This window comes from Microcaecilia unicolor, chromosome 3, assembly GCF_901765095.1.
Source record: "Microcaecilia unicolor chromosome 3, aMicUni1.1, whole genome shotgun sequence".
In the NCBI taxonomy this organism is placed as follows: domain Eukaryota; kingdom Metazoa; phylum Chordata; class Amphibia; order Gymnophiona; family Siphonopidae; genus Microcaecilia; species Microcaecilia unicolor.
This window is the reverse complement of record NC_044033.1, coordinates 243,657,322-243,676,319: the sequence shown is the minus strand read 5'-3', so window position 1 is coordinate 243,676,319 and position 18,998 is coordinate 243,657,322. Positions and strand designations below refer to the sequence as shown.

The 18,998-nt window shown below is 47.2% G+C and overlaps 2 protein-coding genes across 2 annotated transcripts in view; one reads left to right on the top strand and one right to left on the bottom strand.

The window, feature by feature from the left end:
* LOC115466398 (oocyte zinc finger protein XlCOF6-like) overlaps positions 1–6,058 on the bottom strand; it is a 131,684-nt gene extending 125,626 nt beyond the window's left edge. Inside the window, exons 1-4 of the mRNA XM_030197596.1 lie at positions 5,820–6,058; positions 2,524–2,650; positions 1,235–1,348; positions 809–904 (exon numbers count right to left, since the gene is read on the bottom strand). Of these exons, the coding sequence (XP_030053456.1) occupies positions 809–904; positions 1,235–1,348; positions 2,524–2,650; positions 5,820–6,029 (547 nt within the window). The 5' untranslated portion in view covers positions 6,030–6,058. The remainder of the gene's footprint in view (positions 1–808; positions 905–1,234; positions 1,349–2,523; positions 2,651–5,819) is intronic.
* The window catches only part of LOC115464537 (zinc finger protein 845-like), a 924,208-nt gene that overhangs the window by 802,277 nt on the left and 102,933 nt on the right, over positions 1–18,998 (top strand). The window lies entirely within an intron of this gene.

Below are 18,998 nucleotides of genomic sequence, written 5' to 3'. Positions count from 1 at the left end.
GCGAGCATAACCCAAGCGTCTTGACCGGTCTGGAGGGTTGAAGAGGAAGTTAAGATTTGGGCGTCCCCGACTGTATTATCGAAACGAAAGATGGATGCCCATCTTGTTTCGATAATACGAGTTTCCCCCGCCCCTTCACCAGGATGTCCTGCGAGGATGTCATCAGGAAAACTTGGGCGCCCCTTTCGATTATGCCCCTCCATGGTAGATTAACAAAAAATGTAATGAGATGTGCTGCGTGCAATCAAATTAATGAATTAATATAACGCATTACTGTAAACTGCATTACGTACTGTCTTTTGCATTACCTCAGTAGCAGTACAAAAAATCCACAGCTGAGTCAAAGTGTACTATGAAGCGGACTTTGATCCTGGGGAACTGGGTTTGATTCCCATTGCAGCTACTTCAGACTTTGGGCAACTCACTTACCCCTCCACTGCCCCAGGTACAAATAAGTATCTGTATATAGTATGTAAACCGCTTTGAATGTAGTTGCAAAAACCACAGAAAGGAGGTATATCAAGTCCCATTCCATTTCCCTTCATAAACTGTGACTCCCTCAACAATGGAGAAACCTCTCCACCACCATCAGCCCTTTCAACAATACGGATTTTTCAGCCCCATTACATTTCAGGACACTCAGCTCCATCAGGTGCCTCCTCTGTCTCTGTGGGAAGCTTACTTCAAAGTAGGGGAATGGACAGCGGGAGGAAGAGAGAGAATAATACCTTTTATCCCACCAGCACAGAATTCTTAAATGGTCCGGACCAACCGTAGTAAAGATGAGCCGGAGGAATTTTATACTTACTTGTTACAGATGTCTCTGATTTAGGATGATCCATGGAGGGGAGATTTTCCTCTTGTTTAACACTCAGTGAGAATACAGATGTCACAATAGGAAGGCCTGTTGTGACAAAATCAGAAGGCCTGTTATGACAAAACACATCTAGAAGGATTCAGCAAAGATCTGATAATATTATATTAGGAAATAGATTTTAAGCCTCTAAGGTGTCCTTTTAATAATGTGCGTTAATGGATTTAGTATGTGCATTTTATATCTATAGGCTTCTTAGCATTTAGCACACACTAATCATTAGCATGCATTAAATCCGTTAGCGTGCCTTGTAGCGCTATATAAATGATTAGTAGTAGTAGCAGTAAATGTTTGATGTCAGTGACTCATCTCCTGTGATCTGAAAACGCAAAGACCTTTAAATCTAAAGCAGCTGCTTACTCTTGGTGGGGTCATTCAAGTCTTCTTTTCCCTCCAATTCACAGTGTTGTGCAAAATATTTCTCATTTTCTTTTTTAATCTTCAGCATAACATCAGGATTAACAATTGAATAACCTGTCAATAGAAAATAGGAAAATGATATTTAAATTGTATTGGTAGAATCCCTGTGGAAGTTCTACGTGTTTTCTCTTCTGATGGAGAAGTGTGTGTTTGTCTATATATGGGGTTTGGGTATTTGTCTAAAAAGCTTGGCGAGAACAGGCAGCTACAGCCTGCCACTTAAGTTACATTGAACCTTGGAGATCTGCTGGTACACACATTTCTTTTCATGGCCCTCCTAGATGGAGGATTTGCAGATGTCAGGCTTTCGGTGACATCTGCTGCTATCCGAAGGGGGTTACACATTGTACAGTATAACTGACTAGAATGCAGGTGACATTTCATGCTCTTATACAGATCTTTTAGTTATCAGTAAGAAATCTGAGAAGTAAATCATCTCCCTGGTTCCTGTACCAATTATTTGTTGTATAAAAATGGAAGACAGCCTCCAGCAGATCTTATATGAAGCCTCTATCTTAAGGTCTTTCACTGGCTCCTCTTGGATATGGGATGGCATCAGAAGCCAGGCTCTAAATTTCAGGTGCCCATGGTACCTGGAATCTGAGAATTTTCAACCACTGACTTCTGTATAATTTTTCAGCTACTTCCAAGACATTAACCACAGAGGACTGACCTCTGTGAGTAAGGTCGAGGAAGTGCTAGGCTGCAAGCTATTTTATTCTGACTCCGTTACCTGTTAGGGTGTTAGACTAAACCCAATTAAGTAGGGAGCTAGATAAGGATAAATAAAGAGAATGAGATAGGTTTTTCTTCTAAAATGCATTACTTACCAAAAGCGATTCAAACAAGCAGGTTATAAGAATATTGACATATGCTTAGGGAGAGCCATGTGACAGTGTGACCGGAGGTCTGACATGTCCTGGACTTCTCCATTTGCGTATGAGCTGTCAGTTTCTTAAATACCCTTTTGACTAACATTAATTTCAATTAGCCTCAAAAACATGTTTACGCTTAATTACCAGATGGCTGTTATGACACCTCTCACCACAGATTTTCATAACTGTCCCCGGAAAAAGCCCCTACTTTCCACACTTGGTTCGTACTGGACTTTTGACAACAACTTCTCTTTTTCTCCTTGCACCTGGTGTTTATTAAATTCTGTACAGTTATTTTCGTCAGAACTCAGTTTCGACATCTGCCTGCGTGGTAGTTAGAGAAGACATATTTACCTCGTGATATGAGGATCCCATGAATCTCCTTGATGACCTTCTTGTAAACCTCCTTCTGCCATTCTTCCAGAATGTTCCACTCCACTTCCAAGAAATAAGCAGCAACATCCTTGAATGTGACCAATGTCTGGAAGAACAAACTGGACACTCTCAGCCACAGGTTCATTGTGTTTAACAGACCTTATCATAGCAGCTCTGTCAGTGAGATCAGATCTCTAGTACATTATAATATGAAGAGAGCTCTGTTCCTTAAATCTCCAGCATTTTGGACAGATTTTCTTAGAGAAACACTAGGAATTTAGCAGCTGAAAAGGAAAAAGAGGCAGCAGCAGCAGCTGAAGACATGGGAGAGAAAGATGCAAGTGAGTTAGAGTCGGAAGGCAGAAAAGTGGAGAGTGCTCGGGTCAACATGTGTGTTGCTATTAACAGGCTGTAATGTTTTTAGAAAGTACAGAGATGGCAGAGAAGAGGAAACAAGTAGTTCTGTATGTGAAAAATAATATCAAAGTGACTGAAATACTGGGGATGCTGAGGGCCAACCTGTACACCTCTGAGTCAGATTGAGGAACTGGACAGAGATCTGGCTGAAAACACACAAAAGGTGGTAATGAAAAGGGGGAGCACTGTTGGGGGACTTTAACCTGCCAGAAGTACATTGCAATATCCTTTCTGTTGGTTAGTGATATTCGGTAAATCACGTTTTGAAAGTGCCAAACCCCTTCGAGAAAAACTGCACTGGCTCCCAATCAAAGAACATATCACATTCAAAATCGAAACCTTGGTCCACAAGATTATCTATGGTGAAGTGCCAGGATATATGGTCGACCTGATTGACCTCCCAACCAGAAATAGAACTAGAGCATCAAGTACCTATCTAAATCTCCACTACCCGAGCTGCAAAGGTCTCAAATACAAATCAACCTATGCATCCAACTTCTCCTACATAGGCACACAATTGTGGAATACACTGCCAAAGACTGAAATCAAGCTACGACCATCTAAACTTCAGGAGATCATTAAAGACCTACCTATTCAGAAAAGCATTCCCCACCGACCTAACCTAGATGCCTCCAATCTGCAACACGGCAAACCATAAACTGTACTTGACACTATTACTTCTTATCTTCTATCCCTAGGAACCTGAATAAACTAACTTTACCCGACCCTAACATCAAATTGTATCTGTTTCCATACCGGTCTAGGCGATCGCCTTACGGTAAGATGTAAGCCACATTGAGCCTGCAAATAGGTGGGAAAATGTGGGATACAAATGTAACAAATAAATAAATATGCATTAATGAAGCTGGGAACGTCACAGATTCCTGGTTGCATAAATGCACCATTGGCAGACCCTGATCCTGAACCTTCCATCTATTCTCATAAATCCCTGGGACTGGACCCCCCCCCCCCCCCTGAGGGCAAGTACTGCAATCTACCTCCAACATATTAAATTATTCTACCAACAACTAGTTAATTCTCCACTCCAAAACAGTCAAACAAAGAAAGCGGGTAGGACTTGATATTCTGCCTTTCTGTGGTTACAATAAAAGCAGTTTACACTTCAGTGGCTCCCTATCCGTTTCTGTATACAGTTCAAGCTCCTCTTATTGACCTAAGTGCATTCACTCTGCTGCCCCTCACTACCTCTCCACCCTTATCTCTCCCTACACTCCTTCCCAAGAACTCTGTTCACTGGGCAAATCTCTCCTAGTTGCACCCTTCTCCTCCATTGCTAACTCCAGACTCCGTTCCTTTTATCTCGCCGCACCTTATGCCTGGAATAGACTTCCTGAGCCATTACGTCAAGCTCCATCCCTAGCCGCCTTCAAAACCGGGATAAAGGCCTACCTGTTTGATGCTGCTTTTAATTCCTAACTTGTCACCTGTTTGTAACCTTATCTTGTCTTCTTCTCTTCAATAGTCCCTTTTCCCTATCAGGCTTATTTTCAAAAGTGATCGCCGGCGATCTTCTGACATAAATCGGGAGATGGCCGGCGACCTCGCAAAAGCAGCGAAATCGGTATAATCGAAAGCTGCTTTTTTGACACCATCGCTGCTTTCCGGTCGCCAAGCCAGCGAAAGTTCAAGGGGGCGTGTCGGCGGTGAAGCAAAGGCGGGACATGGGCGGGCATGGGCGTGGCTACCAGATGGCCGGCTTTTGCGGATGATGGAAAAAAAAAGCGGCGTTAATAAGTATTTCGCCGGTTTACTTGGTCCTTTTATTTTCACAACCAAGCCTCAAAAAGGTGCTCACATTCACCAGATGACCACCAGAGGGAATAGGGGATGACCTCCCCGTACTCCCCCAGTGGTCACCAACCCCCTTCCACACTAAAACAATAAAACTAAAAACCTTTTTTGCCAGCCTGTATGCCAGCCTCAAATGTCATACCAAGCTCCCTGACAGCAGTATGCAGGTTCCTGGAACAGTTTATGTTGGTTGCAGTGGACTTCAGGCAGGTGGACCCAGACCCATCCCCCCCTACCTGTTACACTTGTGGTGGTAAGTATTGAGCCCTCCAAACACCCCCAAAACCCACTGTACCCACAGGTAGGTGCCCCCCTTCACCCATAAGGACTATGGTAGTGGTGTAGAGTTGTGGGGAGTGGGTTTTGGGGGGGATTTGGGGGGCTCAGCACCCAAGGTAAGGGAGCTATGTACCTGGGAGGTATTTGTATATATTTTTTTAATTTTTAGAAGTGCCCCCTAGGGTGCCCGGTTGGTGTCCTGGCATGTCAGGGGGACCAGTGCACTACAAATGCTGGCTCCTCCCACGACCAAATTACTTGGATGTTGCCGGGTTGGAGATCACCAGCATTTTTTTCCATTATCTCTGAAAAACAAAACCGGCCATCTCAAACCCAGCGAACTCTGGTATTTGGGCGGGCTAAACCGTATTATCGAAAAAAAAGATGGCCGGCCATCTTTTTCGATAATACGGTTCCGGCCAGCTGTAGCGCCGGCGATCTATTTCGCCGGCGAAGTTCAATTATGCCCCTCCACGTGTCCTATCTGTCTGTCCTACCCTTATCCCTTATTTGTCATGTCTGTCTGTCCTGATTTACATTGTAAGCTCTTTTGAGCAGGGACTGTCTTTTCTTCATGTTCAATTGTGAAGCGCTGCGTACGACTGGTAGTGCTATAGAAATGATTTGTAGTAGTAGTTTTATAGTAGGTACTTATTTTGTCACAGTTAAGTGACTTGCTCAGAGTCACTGCTCCCCAGGATCAAAGTCCGCTGCACTAACCACTAGGCTAGAAGAACTGTACAGGGCAACCGAGAACAATTTCTTGCCTGATCAGAAACCAGAGCAGACATGTCCCTGCTGTTTTCCTTCCGAATTCTGCAGCTGCTGGGATGGATTCTGGCTGGAGATTTCCCTGTTCCTGGAAAAATGAGCAAAACAGGAGGAGGCTGGGCTGATTCCTGAGGATCTGAAATAAAGTCCCTCCTCTCCCTCTCTGCAGAAAGGAGACTGGGTCTGGCAGGGCTTTTCAGTTGCATGCACCCATTTTTCTGCTTCCAATTCTGAATTTCTGAGGAAGAGAAAGCAGCAGAGAGAACAGAGCATGCTCAAAGTTCCTCAACCCTCCCCTTCTGGGTGAGGTCATCCTGGAATATCCCACCTCCTTAAGGTGGTTCTGTACAGACAGTGTAGCATGTTCCATGCAAGGAGAACTAATTTAGTCCTGTTGCATCTATAGCAGAGATTTTTTTTAACCTTTTTCATCTCAGGATACACTGGCAAGGCGCTAAAATTGTCAAGGATATATGCAGTGGTGTACCAAGGGGGGGACGGTGGGGGCGGTCCGCCCCGGGTGCATGCTGCTGGGGGGTGCCGCGGCGCATGCCTGCTGCGAGAGTTCGCTCTCTCGTTCGCTGCAGTTCCCTCTGCCCCGGAACAGGTTACTTCCTGTTCCGGGGCAGAGGGAGCTGCAGCGAACGAGCAAAGTTAGTAAACTCACAGCAGGCGCGTGCTGCAGCACCCCCCCCCCCCAGCGGCATGCACCCGGGGGGGGGGCTCTTTCGCGGGGGGGGGGGTCCGCGCTGCATCAGGGGGGCACTGCACCCGGGGGGCGGGGCGCCGCCCCGGGTGTCCGCCCCCCTAGGAACGCCACTGGATATATGTCCTCTCCACCCCTTTCTTGCCCTGGCAGTAGTGTAGCCAGAGTTTAATTTTTAGATGGGTCTGGAAGTGGAGCTGCATTTCCTCTCCATCCGCCACCCCCCCCCCCCCCCCCGCGACAGCCCCCTGCACATGGTCAGTTCTTGTCATTTTTACTGACCTGAAGCACTGTTCTCCCTCCAGCACCAGCGATTGCCATAGCCAGCCTTCTGCCAGCACGTGTGGTCGTAGCCTTTTCTCAGGCGCGTCCCACCTACTCTGCAACTTCCTGTTTTCCGCAAAGGTGGGATGCAGGAAGTTGCAGAGTAGGCGGGACGTGCCTGAGAAGAGGCCCCGATGACGCGCGCTGGCAGAAGGCTGGCTATGGGAATCGCCGGTGCTGGAGGGAGAACGGCGTTTCAGGGCAGTAAAAGTGAGCAGACCACGCAGATGGGGAGAGCGGGCAGAAGAGGCTGGGCGGGCCTGGAGCAAAAGTGGCTGGGCCTGGGCCCGTCCAGGCCAACCCCTGGCTACGCCCCTGCTGCCTTGCCCCCACGAGTTGTTCCCCCCCTTAACACACTTAACTTTTTTAAAAAACAATACTCAAAAAAGATATAGTGGAATTAGAAATGAACAGAGAAGGGCGACGAAAATGATAAAGGGGATGGGGCAACTTCCCTATGAGGAAAGGCTAAAGTGGCTAGGGCTCTTCAGCTTGGAGAAAAGGCGGCTGAGGGGAGATATGATAAATAATGAGTGGAGCTGAACGGGTAGAGGTGAAGCGTCTGTTTACTCTTTCCAAAAATACTAGGACTAGGTGGCATGCGATGAAACTAGAATGTAGTAAATTTAAAACAAATCAGAGAAAATGTTTCTTCACTCAACGTGCAATTAAACTCTGGAATTCGTTGCCAGAGAATGTGGTAAAGGCAGTTAGCTTAGCGGAGTGTAAAAAAGGTTTGGACGGCTTCCTAAAGGAAAAGTCCATAGACCATTATTTAATGGACTTGGGGAAAATCCACTATTCTTTGCCAGAGAATGTGGTAAAGGCGGTTAGTTTAGCGGAGTTTAAAAACTATTTCTGGGATAAGCAGTTGTAAAGGGGTCCGCTTCCTCCACTCTAGGTTGGGGCCGGCAGCCCTGTTAGGCTCACAGGTTTCCAGCAAAGAACCAGACTGCCATATGGACTTAAGACCAAAGTGCTTTATTCTCTATTCAGTTCCACTCTCAAAATTTAAATGCAGTTCACAAACAGGGTTCAGGCCAGGTTCAAAACTCCAGCCAACATTCAGTTCCTTAACAGTTCAGGCCCACTTCCTTTGCACTACCTTCCCCTCTCCCTCAGAAGGGCTCAGTTAAAGTTCAGCCTGCTGTTCTATACATCCCAATAATTCAACCCTTTCACAAACAGTCTCTTCAAAGGAAACCACTACTTAATGCCCCTGTCCTCTTCACAGCACCCAGGAGGACCCTGTACCAAACAGGGCTGGCAGCATTCCTCCTACCTCATAGCACCACACCCCTGTGGCCTCTCACACTGCCTTCATGTGCTGGACAGGTCTACATTTACATTCTCCCACTCCACTCCATGGCAGCTTTCTCTTCTCCCCCCAGGGAAGCTTCAGTGGCAGGCCCTTCCTGTCCTCCACCTACTCCATGGCTGCTTCTCTCTCAATCAGTTTCCTCTCCCTCCTAGGGGCTAGGAGCCACCCGGAAATCTCTTCCCCCTCTCACAGCTGGAGGGAATTATATATCAGGGATGCAGCTAAGGGACTGAGCTTCACCTTCCCTTCTCCCTCTAGTGGGGAAGGGAACTGGCTCCCCTAGCACTGAGCCACTGCTCCCCTTGCTGGGGTTGGAAATCCATTCCACCCTTTTGGGGCTATCCTCCTCTCTCCTGCTTGCAAGGGCTTCTGGGATCCGTAGTTCAGGGATTAGCTGCTTCTCTGTGGGGCCCCGAGTGCTAGCTTTGTCACACAGTATAGAATGTTTTGTACTTTTTTTGGATCTTGCCAGGTATTTCTGACTTGGATTGGCCACTGTTGGAAACGGGATACTGGGCTTGATGGACCTTTGGTCTTTCCCAGTATGGCAATACCTATGTACTTATGTATTTGATAAAGGCAAGTGTCAGCAGGCCTCCCAGCAGGTAGGTACTCGGCTGACCCTGGAAGGGCCCTACCCTGGACACTGCACTCCAAGAAGACAATTCCAAAAGATATGCTTAAAATCGCTTTTATTCCATCAGCAAGGGCAAGACATTTTCTCTTCCACAGTCCTTCATCATACTATATGCCAGCCCTCGTTCCCCCGTGGGCCACAGTTCCTGGAAACAGTTTGAGTCATTCACTGCCTTCCCAGCCTGGCAGAGTTTCTGGACACAGTTTAAATCCCTCACTGCTTCTCCAGCATGGCAGAGTTTCTGGATATACTTTAAATCACTGTTTCCCAGCATGACAGAGTTCCTGGACAGTTTAAATCACTCACTGTTTCCCAGCAGGGCAGGGTTCTTGGACACAGTTGAATCACTCACTGTTTCCCCACATGGCAGGGTTCTTGCACACAGTTAAATCACTCACTGCCTCTCCAGTATGGCACGACTTCTGGACACAGCTGAAATCACTTACTGCTTTACAGCCCGGTACCTCTTTCCCCATTGAATGGAACAGCTGCTTAACTTTTCCTCCAAGCTTTCCCCAGCCTTGAAGAAGGTTTGTTATGAAGCCTTTTAACTTCCTCCCCTGTACCTGAGCTAGAGCAGCGATCTCCATGGGCTCACTTCCCCAGCCATCTCCGGTTTGGGTCTCCTCTCCAAACCCTTGCTCTGCCTCCCATTCTATGGAATCCTCTCCCTCCTGATTATTCCTCCTCAGCCAAGCCTCCTCTCCCTCAGGATACTGGGACTTGTAGTTCCCTTGCTGCTCTCTTTGTTTGCCCCCAGGGCTTTGCAGGGGTTCTTGGAAACTGTAGTCCTCCTCCCTTCTCCTGCTCTTGGGAAACTTATGCCTCTGTGGGGGTGTGGCTTCCCAGCCCCTAGGATCCTGGGACTTGTAGTTGGAATCCCGGGTATGAAACCTACCCATCTTGCTCCTCTCCTGGATCCCTTCTTCCATGACCTTCAGGGGTTCCTCACACAAGATAAAAATTTAAGAGCTCCTAAGAAAGGAGAAAAAAAAACAGAAAGAAAAATCCAGCAGGCAACTGAAGGAGAAAAATGCTTCAATAACAGCTTTGACTGACACTTCAGTTACTTTGACACTGAGAAAACAAAACAATTTTTGGAGGTCCCCGACGCTGGTACTCTGTGCATATGCGAAAACTGAGCATCGGTGGCTGAAGAAGCATCTGCTGACTGCCAAGCTGTGCTTAGGAGCTCCTGGGCACCTTCGGGGACAGCTTCAGCTGGTGGGACTTAGAGATCCCTTCCAGCCACCAAAGCCACTGAGAGTCCAGCGGCACACCTGCAGACCAGCAACGGCACACTAGTTGACAATTGCTAATCTATAACATTGTAGTTCTTGTGACTTGAATCTAGCTGATAACTCTGGAACTCACAACAGTACTGTCTGCTGTAAAGGGAAGGAGACCCAAGAGATATTTTGCCTGACTACAATGGACAGAGAACTATCGGCTTATTTAAAAAGTGATCTTGAAAAATAAGTTATTATTATTTAGTCCTTATTTACACTGCATGCATTTTTGTTTTGTGCTGTGTGTGCTTTGAAGTTTGTGGATCTCTTCAAATAACAGTGATTTGGGAAAAAGAGGGGAGAAGCAGAAGACTGTAGCTCACTACCGAGCTCATTTTCGAAAGGGAAGGACGCCCGTATTTCAACACAAATCGGAAGATGGGTGTCCTTCTCACAGAGTCATCCAAATCGGTATAATCGAAAGCAGATTTTGGACATCCCCAAATGCTTTCCGTCACAGGGTCGGCCAAAGTTCACAGGGGCGTGTCGGAGGCATAGCAAAGGCGGGACTTGGGCATGCCTAATACTTGGACGTCCTCGACCCTTAATGGAAAAAAAAAGGACGTCCCTGACAAACACTTGGACGACTTTACCTGGTCGTGTTTTTCTTATGACGAAGCCACAAAAAGGTGCCCGAAATTACCAGATGACCATCGGAGGGAATCGGGGATGACCTCCCCTTCCTCCCCCAGTAGGCACTAACCCCCTCCCACCCTCAAAAAACAACTTTGAAAATATTGATTGCCAGCCTCTATTCCAGCCTCAGATGTCATAGTCAGGTCCATCACAGCAGTATGCAGGTCCCTGGAGCAGTTTTAGTGGTTGCAGTGCATTTCAGGCAGGTGGACCCAGCCCCATCCCCCCTTACCTGTTACATTTGTGGAGGAAACAGCGAGCCCTCCAAAACCCACCACAAACCCACTGTACCCACATCTAGGTGCCCCTTCACCCGTAAGGGCTATGGTAGTGGTGTACAGTTGTGGGTAGTGGGATTTGGGAGGGGGATTGGGGGGCTCATCACACACGGTAAGGGAGCTATGTAACTGGGAGAAATTTCTGAAGTCTGCTGCAGTGCCCCCTAGGTTGCCAGGTTGGTGTCCTGGCATGTCAGGGGGACCAGTGCACTACGAATGCTGGCTCCTCCAATGACCAAATGGCTTGGATTTGGTCGTTTCTGAGATGGACATCCTTGGTTTCCATTATCGCCGAAAATCAGAAACGACCAAATCTAGGGACGACCACATTTGATGATTTGGACGTCCCTGATCGTATTATCGAAACAAAAGATGGATGTCCATCTTGTTTCGAAAATACAGGTTTCCCCGCCCCTGGATCAGGACGTTCTGCAAGGACATCCCTTTCGATTATGCTCCTCTATATGTAGAAAGACCCCAAAGAAGAGCAGTGTAGCCAGCAGGGCACTTCCAGAGAAACAACAGGAGGACAAATTGGAGATAAAAGACTTTATTCTGAAGAGCACCCAACACGGCATCGTGTTTCAGCTTAGTGCCTGCCTCAGGGGTCTAAAAACAAACATAATATAAATGGAACTAATACATACAGAAATATATATAAAATCACAAATATATATACAGTAACAAAATATATGTAAGAGATAAGTCTATACATAATACATACGCTAAAAGTACATTATATGATTTCAGATGTTCACTAAACATATGGTATAAAGCACCTGTTTTTAAATTTTCAATGAGGTAATTAACGCAGTGTATAAAAAAAAAAGAGAAATACAGCGTGTTAAATGAATTAAGAGATAATGTTGCATGTACACCTGTGTGTTAAAAGGAGCATGATGTTAAAGAATAAATGAGAATAAAGAATAGCATAAAAACGTAAAATTCTATATAAGTGATCCAGGAGAAAAATATTCTATGAATGAGGTGCTATTGTTGTACAAAGTGATTGAAACGAAAGGATGCAAAATGTTAAGCATAACAAACATAGTAACCTAGTAGGTGATGACAGAGAAAGACCTGTACGGTCCATCCAGTCTGCCCAACAAGATAAACTCATATGTGCTACTTTATGTGTATACCTGACCTTGAATTGCATCTGCCATTTTCAGGGCACAGACCATAGAAGTCTGCCCAGCACTAGCCCCGCCTCCCAACCTCTAGCCCCACCTCCTAACCACCGGTGCTGCCACCCAACCTCTGCTAAGCTTCTGAGGATCCATTTCTTCTGAACAGGATTCCTTTATGTTTATCCCACGCACTTTTGAATTCCGTTACCGTTTTCATCTCCACCACCTCCCGCGGGAGGGCATTCCAAGTATCCAACACTCTCTCTATGAAAAAATACTTCCTGACATTTTTCTTGAGTCTGCCCCCTTTCAACCTCATTTCATTGTCCTCTAGTTCTACTGCCTTCCCGTCTCTGGAACAGGTTCATTTGCGGATTAATACCTTTCAAATATTTGAACATCTGTATCATATCACCCCTGTTTCTCCTTTCCTCCAGGGTATACATGTTCAGGTCAGCAAGTCTCTCCTCATACGTCTTGTAACGCAAATCCCATACCATTTTTGTGGCTTTTCTTTGCACCGCTTCAATTATTTTACATCCTTAGCAAGATACGGCCTCCAAAACTGAACACAATACTCTAGGTGGGGCCTCAACAACAACATGTACAGGGGCATCAACACCTCCTTTCTTGTGCTGGTCACACCTCTCTCTATACAGCCTAGTAACCTTCTGGCTATGGCCACTACCTTGTCACACTGTTTTGTCGCCTTCAGATCCTCAGATACTAAGAGAGACACTGAGGGCAAGATGCACAAAAGTCCTCATTAGAGCCACTCCGTACCGAATTCCATAATGAATCGGTACGGAACGGCTATGTACGAAGGAAAGGGAATGCAAATGAGCTGCTCGTTGCAGCTCACTTGCATTCTCTAACCCTTTGTTAAAACCGTCGATAATCGGCCTGTAAAGCATGCACAGAGCAGCCAAGCGTTATGCTGGCTGCTCTGCGCATGCCAAAAACGTAAAAAAACAAACAAAAACAAAACAAACATGTCCTTTATGGACAGCCTTGCCCCCCTCACCCCGCCTGAGGTCGCCGCTGCTCCCTCTGCATTAAAATTGTGACTTTTTTAGGCAGCCCCAGCCCCCCTCCCTCCCTCCCTCCCTTCCTCTCTCTTTTTTTAGAAAAAAACAGCTCCCGCCATCCTCCGCCCCCATGCCCCGCCTCCGCCCTGAGGTCATCGCCGCTCTCCTCCCCCCACGGGCCCCCCTCCATCTGAAATCGGGCCCGTGCAGCGCCTCTCACCTCTGTGTGAAGGTGCTGCACGGGCTAGAACAGCTGATCGCCTCCTCCGACGTCCCTCCGTTCCTCCTGGGCCCGCCCTCGTCTGATTTAGCTCAATGTGTGGATATCCAGAATGTAAGCAGTATGTGTAAAGCAAAACGAGACCACCAATGACTCCAAATGACTCCAAGAGGGGGCCTGGCACCAGCAAGCTTGCTTCTCCCAGGTCTGTCTTTCCTGCTCCTGCATGTGTGCAGGGACCTGGATGATTGCATGAGATATCGCGTTAATGCAATCATCCAGGTCCCAGCACACAGGACCAGGAGAGGAGAAGGTAGGTAAGGGGGAAGGCAGGTGGGTGGGGGTAGAAAGTCAAGAATGTGTGTGTGTGGGGGGGGGGGAAGGGGGGACCTGCTTAAATATGGTGTCAAAGGCAACAGAGATGTCCAAGGTAACCAAAAAAAAATTCCCCTTACCGAAACCAGCCTTGACACCATCAAGGAGAGAAATCAATAATATAGGGGTGCATTAGTAGAGCTGTATGGATACTGCAAAATAGGACTGAGGTACACTGGCAGAGCTGTATGTAGGTTGTACAGCCTGTGTCCTGCCCTGCTTGATCTCTGCACTTCTACAGTCTGGAAGTTTTCTTTTAACCCGCCGCGTTCTGGGGTTTGGAATTCCACAAGGTCCTTTGCAATCCACCAGACCACAGGGAGAGCTATATTGTAATCCACAGTCAGGGTTATCTCGCTCACCTCTTCGCTTTTACAGTATGGAGGTTTTCCCTCTTAGCTGTCCCCTGCTTGGGACTAAGATTCCCAGGTGGGTGTGGCTCCTCAGTGTCTCCCGGATACCACCACCACTTCCCCCATTCTGCTCCAAACTCCCTCTCCATAATGGAACAAAACAAAACCGTCCAGGATTAAAACTGAGATGTTTTGAGCTAGACCTGCTTTTATTACAACTAAGGCACAAAAAGGTGCCCTAAATAACTAGATAACCACTGGAGGGAATCAGGAATGACTGTTCTGTCCTCCGATAGCCTCACACTAGTTTATAACGTGATTCTAAAAAGTGTGTAATGCTTTTTCTGTTATTCTCGGTTCCAAGGACTATCATTGCTGCAGTTTCTCACTGCAAAAATACATGAGCAATGCACTGTGGGTAATGTAGTTCACAGGCAGTGCAACCACACTTGTTTGGCTGTGTAAGAACTGTTACCACTGGTTGTGAGGCTGCCCAGACCTTCTCTCTCTCTCTCTGCCAAGCTTGGATCTTTTGTCTTCCTGCTGTCACTTCCTGTTCAGTCTTACTATCTCTGTCCTCAGAGGTCAGCCAGGTATGACCTTTCCCTCCTATCTCTAGGACTACCCCTTGCTACCCCATGGCAGGCTCTGTTCCCATTGGCCTCTATCTGCTCCTCCATGAGCCTGTGGAAAGCCCCAATACCTCTTTGTCCTTTCAGCCACGAGGCATTCCAACACCATCTAGCCAGGGACATGGAGCAAACACCATCTTGCTCCAGACAGCTCTGTCCTGCTGAAAACTCCCTGTAACAAACCTGTTTTTTTATCCTGAGAATATCTCCTTTCAAATGAGATATCGCACATTTCAGTCACCCAGCTTTGGACTATTTCTACCTGTTCATCTATCCTCCCCCCCCCCCCCCCCCCCCCCCCCCCCTGCAATACAACTACCTCTCCTCAGATCTCCACCTCCCACAGCCTCCAGATTAAGAAGTCTCTGTATCCTGAAACAGCATTTCTGAACATCTATCTGTGAGTAAATTATCTGTAATTTATTCAATAAAAGAGACTTCATAAAAACAATAGAGACTTCAGGTGATTTGATGTGCCAGGGTTATACTCCACAGCATTGAGGCCTCATGTAACAAGCCCTCAATGGCCGTGACAGTGACCTCCCCTTATTCCCCCAGTGGTCCCTAACCAGGGCCGTGCCGATGCGGTAAGCGAGGTAAGCGCCGCAGGGGGGCGCCCACCTCTGGAGGGCGCCGCCGCGGTGCTTACCCTCGCCCCGGCGCCCCAGCCCAATCGTGGACTTCCCTGCTGCCCTCACAAGCGTAGCGCTTTTGTGAGGCAGCTCGGGCTCTCCCTCCTTCCTTACTTGGTTCCCGCTCTGGCTCCCCGATCGGCGGCAGCCCCCCCCCCCCCCCCGCGTGTTTTAACCTTTACTCTCCGACGTGGGAGCGATGTCAATCAATGAAGAACGTAGAACAGACTCGCTTCCAGCTTCTCTCTCTTCACAGTGGCCCGCCTTCAGCGTCAGCGATGATGCACTTCCTGTTCCCGCGAGGGCGGGACACTGTGTGAAGAGAGAAGCTGGAAGCGAGTCTGTTCTACGTTCTTCATTGATTGACATCGCTCCCACGTCGGAGAGTAAAGGTTAAAACACGCGGGAGGGGGGGGGCTGCCGATCGGGGAGCCAGAGCGGGAACCAAGGAAGGAAGGAGGGAGAGCCAGAGCTGCCTCGCAAAAACGCTGCAGCCTGCCACATGTAGGGGGAAGGGCAGGGGAGAGGAGAATTGTTGGCCATGTATGGATGCAGGGCAGGGAGAGAGAAGAAATCACTGGACAGGAGGGGAGAGGGGAGAGCAGGGGAGAGAATTGCTGACATGGATGGATGGAGGGGAGGGCAGGGAAGAGAGGAGAATTGCTGGGCATAGATCGAGGGGACAGGGGAGAGAGGAAATTATCTGGAGATAGATGGAGGAGAGGGCAGGGGAGAACGGAGAGTTCCTGGACATGGATGGATGGAGGGGAGGGCAAGGGAGAGAGGAGAATTCTAGACATGGATGATGGGAGATGGGAAGATGGGATCCTGAGATGGGAAGGCGGTAGAACAAGAGGACATGAAATGAGATTGAAGGGGGGCAGACTCAAAAAAGATGTCAGGAACCAAGTGTTCTTGTAATAATTTGTTAAAACTTATAAATAAAATAATTAAAAAAAAAAAAAAAAAGATGTCAGGAAGTATTTTTTCATGGAGAGGGTGGTGGACGCTTGGAATGCCCTCCCGTGGGAGGTGGTGGAGATGAAAACGGTAACGGAATTCAAACATGCGTGGGATATGCATAAAGGAATCCTGTGCAGCAGGAATGGATCCTCAGAAGCTTAGCTGAAATTGGGTTGCGGAGCAGGTGGGGGGAAGAGGGGTTGGTGGTTGGGAGGCTAGGATAGGGGAGGGCAGACTTATACGGTCTGTACCAGAGCCGGTGATGGGAGACGGGACTGGTGGTTGGGAGGCGGGAAATACTGCTGGGCAGACTTATACGGTCTGTGCCCTGAAAAAGACAGGTACAAATTCAAGATAAACTCATATCTTGGGCAGACTAGATGGACCATGCAGGTCTTTTTCTGCCGTCATCTACTATGTTACTATGGATGGATGAATGGGGACAGGGGAGAGAGGAAATTTTCTGGAGATGGATGGAGGAGAGGGCAGGGGAGAACGGAGAGTTCCTGGACTTGGATGGATGGATGGAGGGGAGGGCAAGGGAGAGAGGAGAATTCTGGACATGGATGGATGAATGGGGACAGGGGAGAGAGGAAATTTGCAGGATATGGGTGGATGGATGGAGGAGAGGGAAGGGGAGAATGGAGAGTTGTTGGACATGGATGGATGGAGGGGAGGGACGTCAGGAAGGAGATGCACATGGATGGAGGGGAGGGAAGAGAGGAGAAATGCTGGACATGGATGGAGTGGAGGGCAGGGAAGAGAGGAGAAATGTTGGACAAGGATGGAGGGAAGGAAAGATAAAGGAAGGAGATGCACACGGATGGAGTGGAAGGGAGAGAGGAGAAATGCTGGACATGGATGGAGGGAAGAGAAGACAAAGATTGTAGATGCACATGGATGGAGGGGAGTGAAGAGAAATGCTTTATATGGATGGAGGGGAAATTGCTGAATTTAAAGGCTGGATTGGAACACTTTGAGGGCAGATGTTGAAACTGGAGAAAGGATAGGGTGGTAGACAGGACGCATAAGGACACAGAAAGATGGTGGACATGATGAGAGAAAAAAATATCAAATGGAAAGAAGACACTGGGACCAAAGCTAATAGAAAAACTAAATGCTCTGACAGCAAAGGTAGAAAACATATTTTATTCAAAATTTATTAATTGGAATATGTCAGCTTTTGGAAATGTACATCTGTGATATTTTGCATGTAAGTTTCAATGTTTCTAGTATTGCTGCATGCTGAGTCTGACTTCTTGTATTTTGCCTTCATATCTGTTAAGCCATGTGTTTTTCATGTGTGATCAAGATGCAGTATTCTGCTAGCGTGAAGTATTTGCAGCCCTTTTTGTTTTATTTTGGTTTCACTAGGTTGTGTACTGGTGTTTTAGAGCCCGGTGTAATTATAGTGCTGCCTTTCCACACATAAAGGTTGTAGCTCGTTCTGTCCTTGGAATTAGTGCTGTTATGGTTTGGTAAGGCTATGAGTGTGTTTTGCACAAGTTTGTATATAGTGTTTTGCAGTGGAGAGATTGTGTGTTGGCCTTACTAAGTTGGCACCAAAACACCAGAAAGGGTGTACAGCGTAAATCATGACACACTACCTCTTGAAGGATCTACATATGGTCGTTAATAAAAGGAGCTCATTGTGAACACTAGCCACCCTAAAAGGGTGTTTTTTGGCTCTACACGTATCATGATATTATGATCCCTTGTTTCATATTGTTGACGGTCTGCATGTTCCGTATGGTGGTATATTGGTGTATTAGGGTCTTCCCAGTGTAATATTTATGGTACAGTAAGGTTCTGAGTGTGTTTTTGCACAAAGTTGTGCATAGTGTTTTGCAGTTGAGCGATTGTGTTTAGTATATGCTTTGAGCAACCACTTTATTCTTTGACATATGATACATATCTAATATCTAAATTTAATAAAAGGTATTAACTGTGACTTTTATTTTTACTTATTTTTTTTCTGTGTGTTGTCAAACACTTATGGAGGTAAGCTCCGCCCCTGGCCCACCCCTAACCCCGCCCCCTTTAGCCTCCCCAAACAGTTGGGCCACCGACCGCCTATGGCAGGCATGGATGGGAGGGCAGCAGCAGGGCCCAGGGAGAGGACAAATTGCTGGAAGTGGAGGGGAGAGAGGAGGATTGCTAGCTATGGATGCAGCAGGGAAGGGCAGAGAGGGACAAGGATGGACATGGGGGCCCAGGGAGAGGACAATTTGCTGGAAATGGAGGGGAGGGGAGAGAGGAGAATTGCTGGCTATGGATGGAGGAGGGAAGGGCAGAGAGGGACAAGGATGGACATGGATGGGAGGGCAGGACCCAGGGAGAGAGAAGAAATTGCTGGAAATGGATATAGAGCAAGAAATGAAGAAGAAAGGAGGAAAGTAAAGAAATAAATTAGCCCTGGAAATGGAGTTAAGAGGACAGATAGCAGCAGACTCAGATACTGGGCCAGCATGATCGGAAAAAGAAAGTCACCAGACAACAAAGGTAGAAAAAAATCATTTTATTTTCATTTTAGCGTTTGGAATATGTCCACTTTGAGAATTTACATCTGCTATCTTATTTTGCAATGTATAGCAATTTGTTTCTAAGAATATTGCTGACAATTCCTGTCAGTGTGGCAAGTGGTGAGCGAT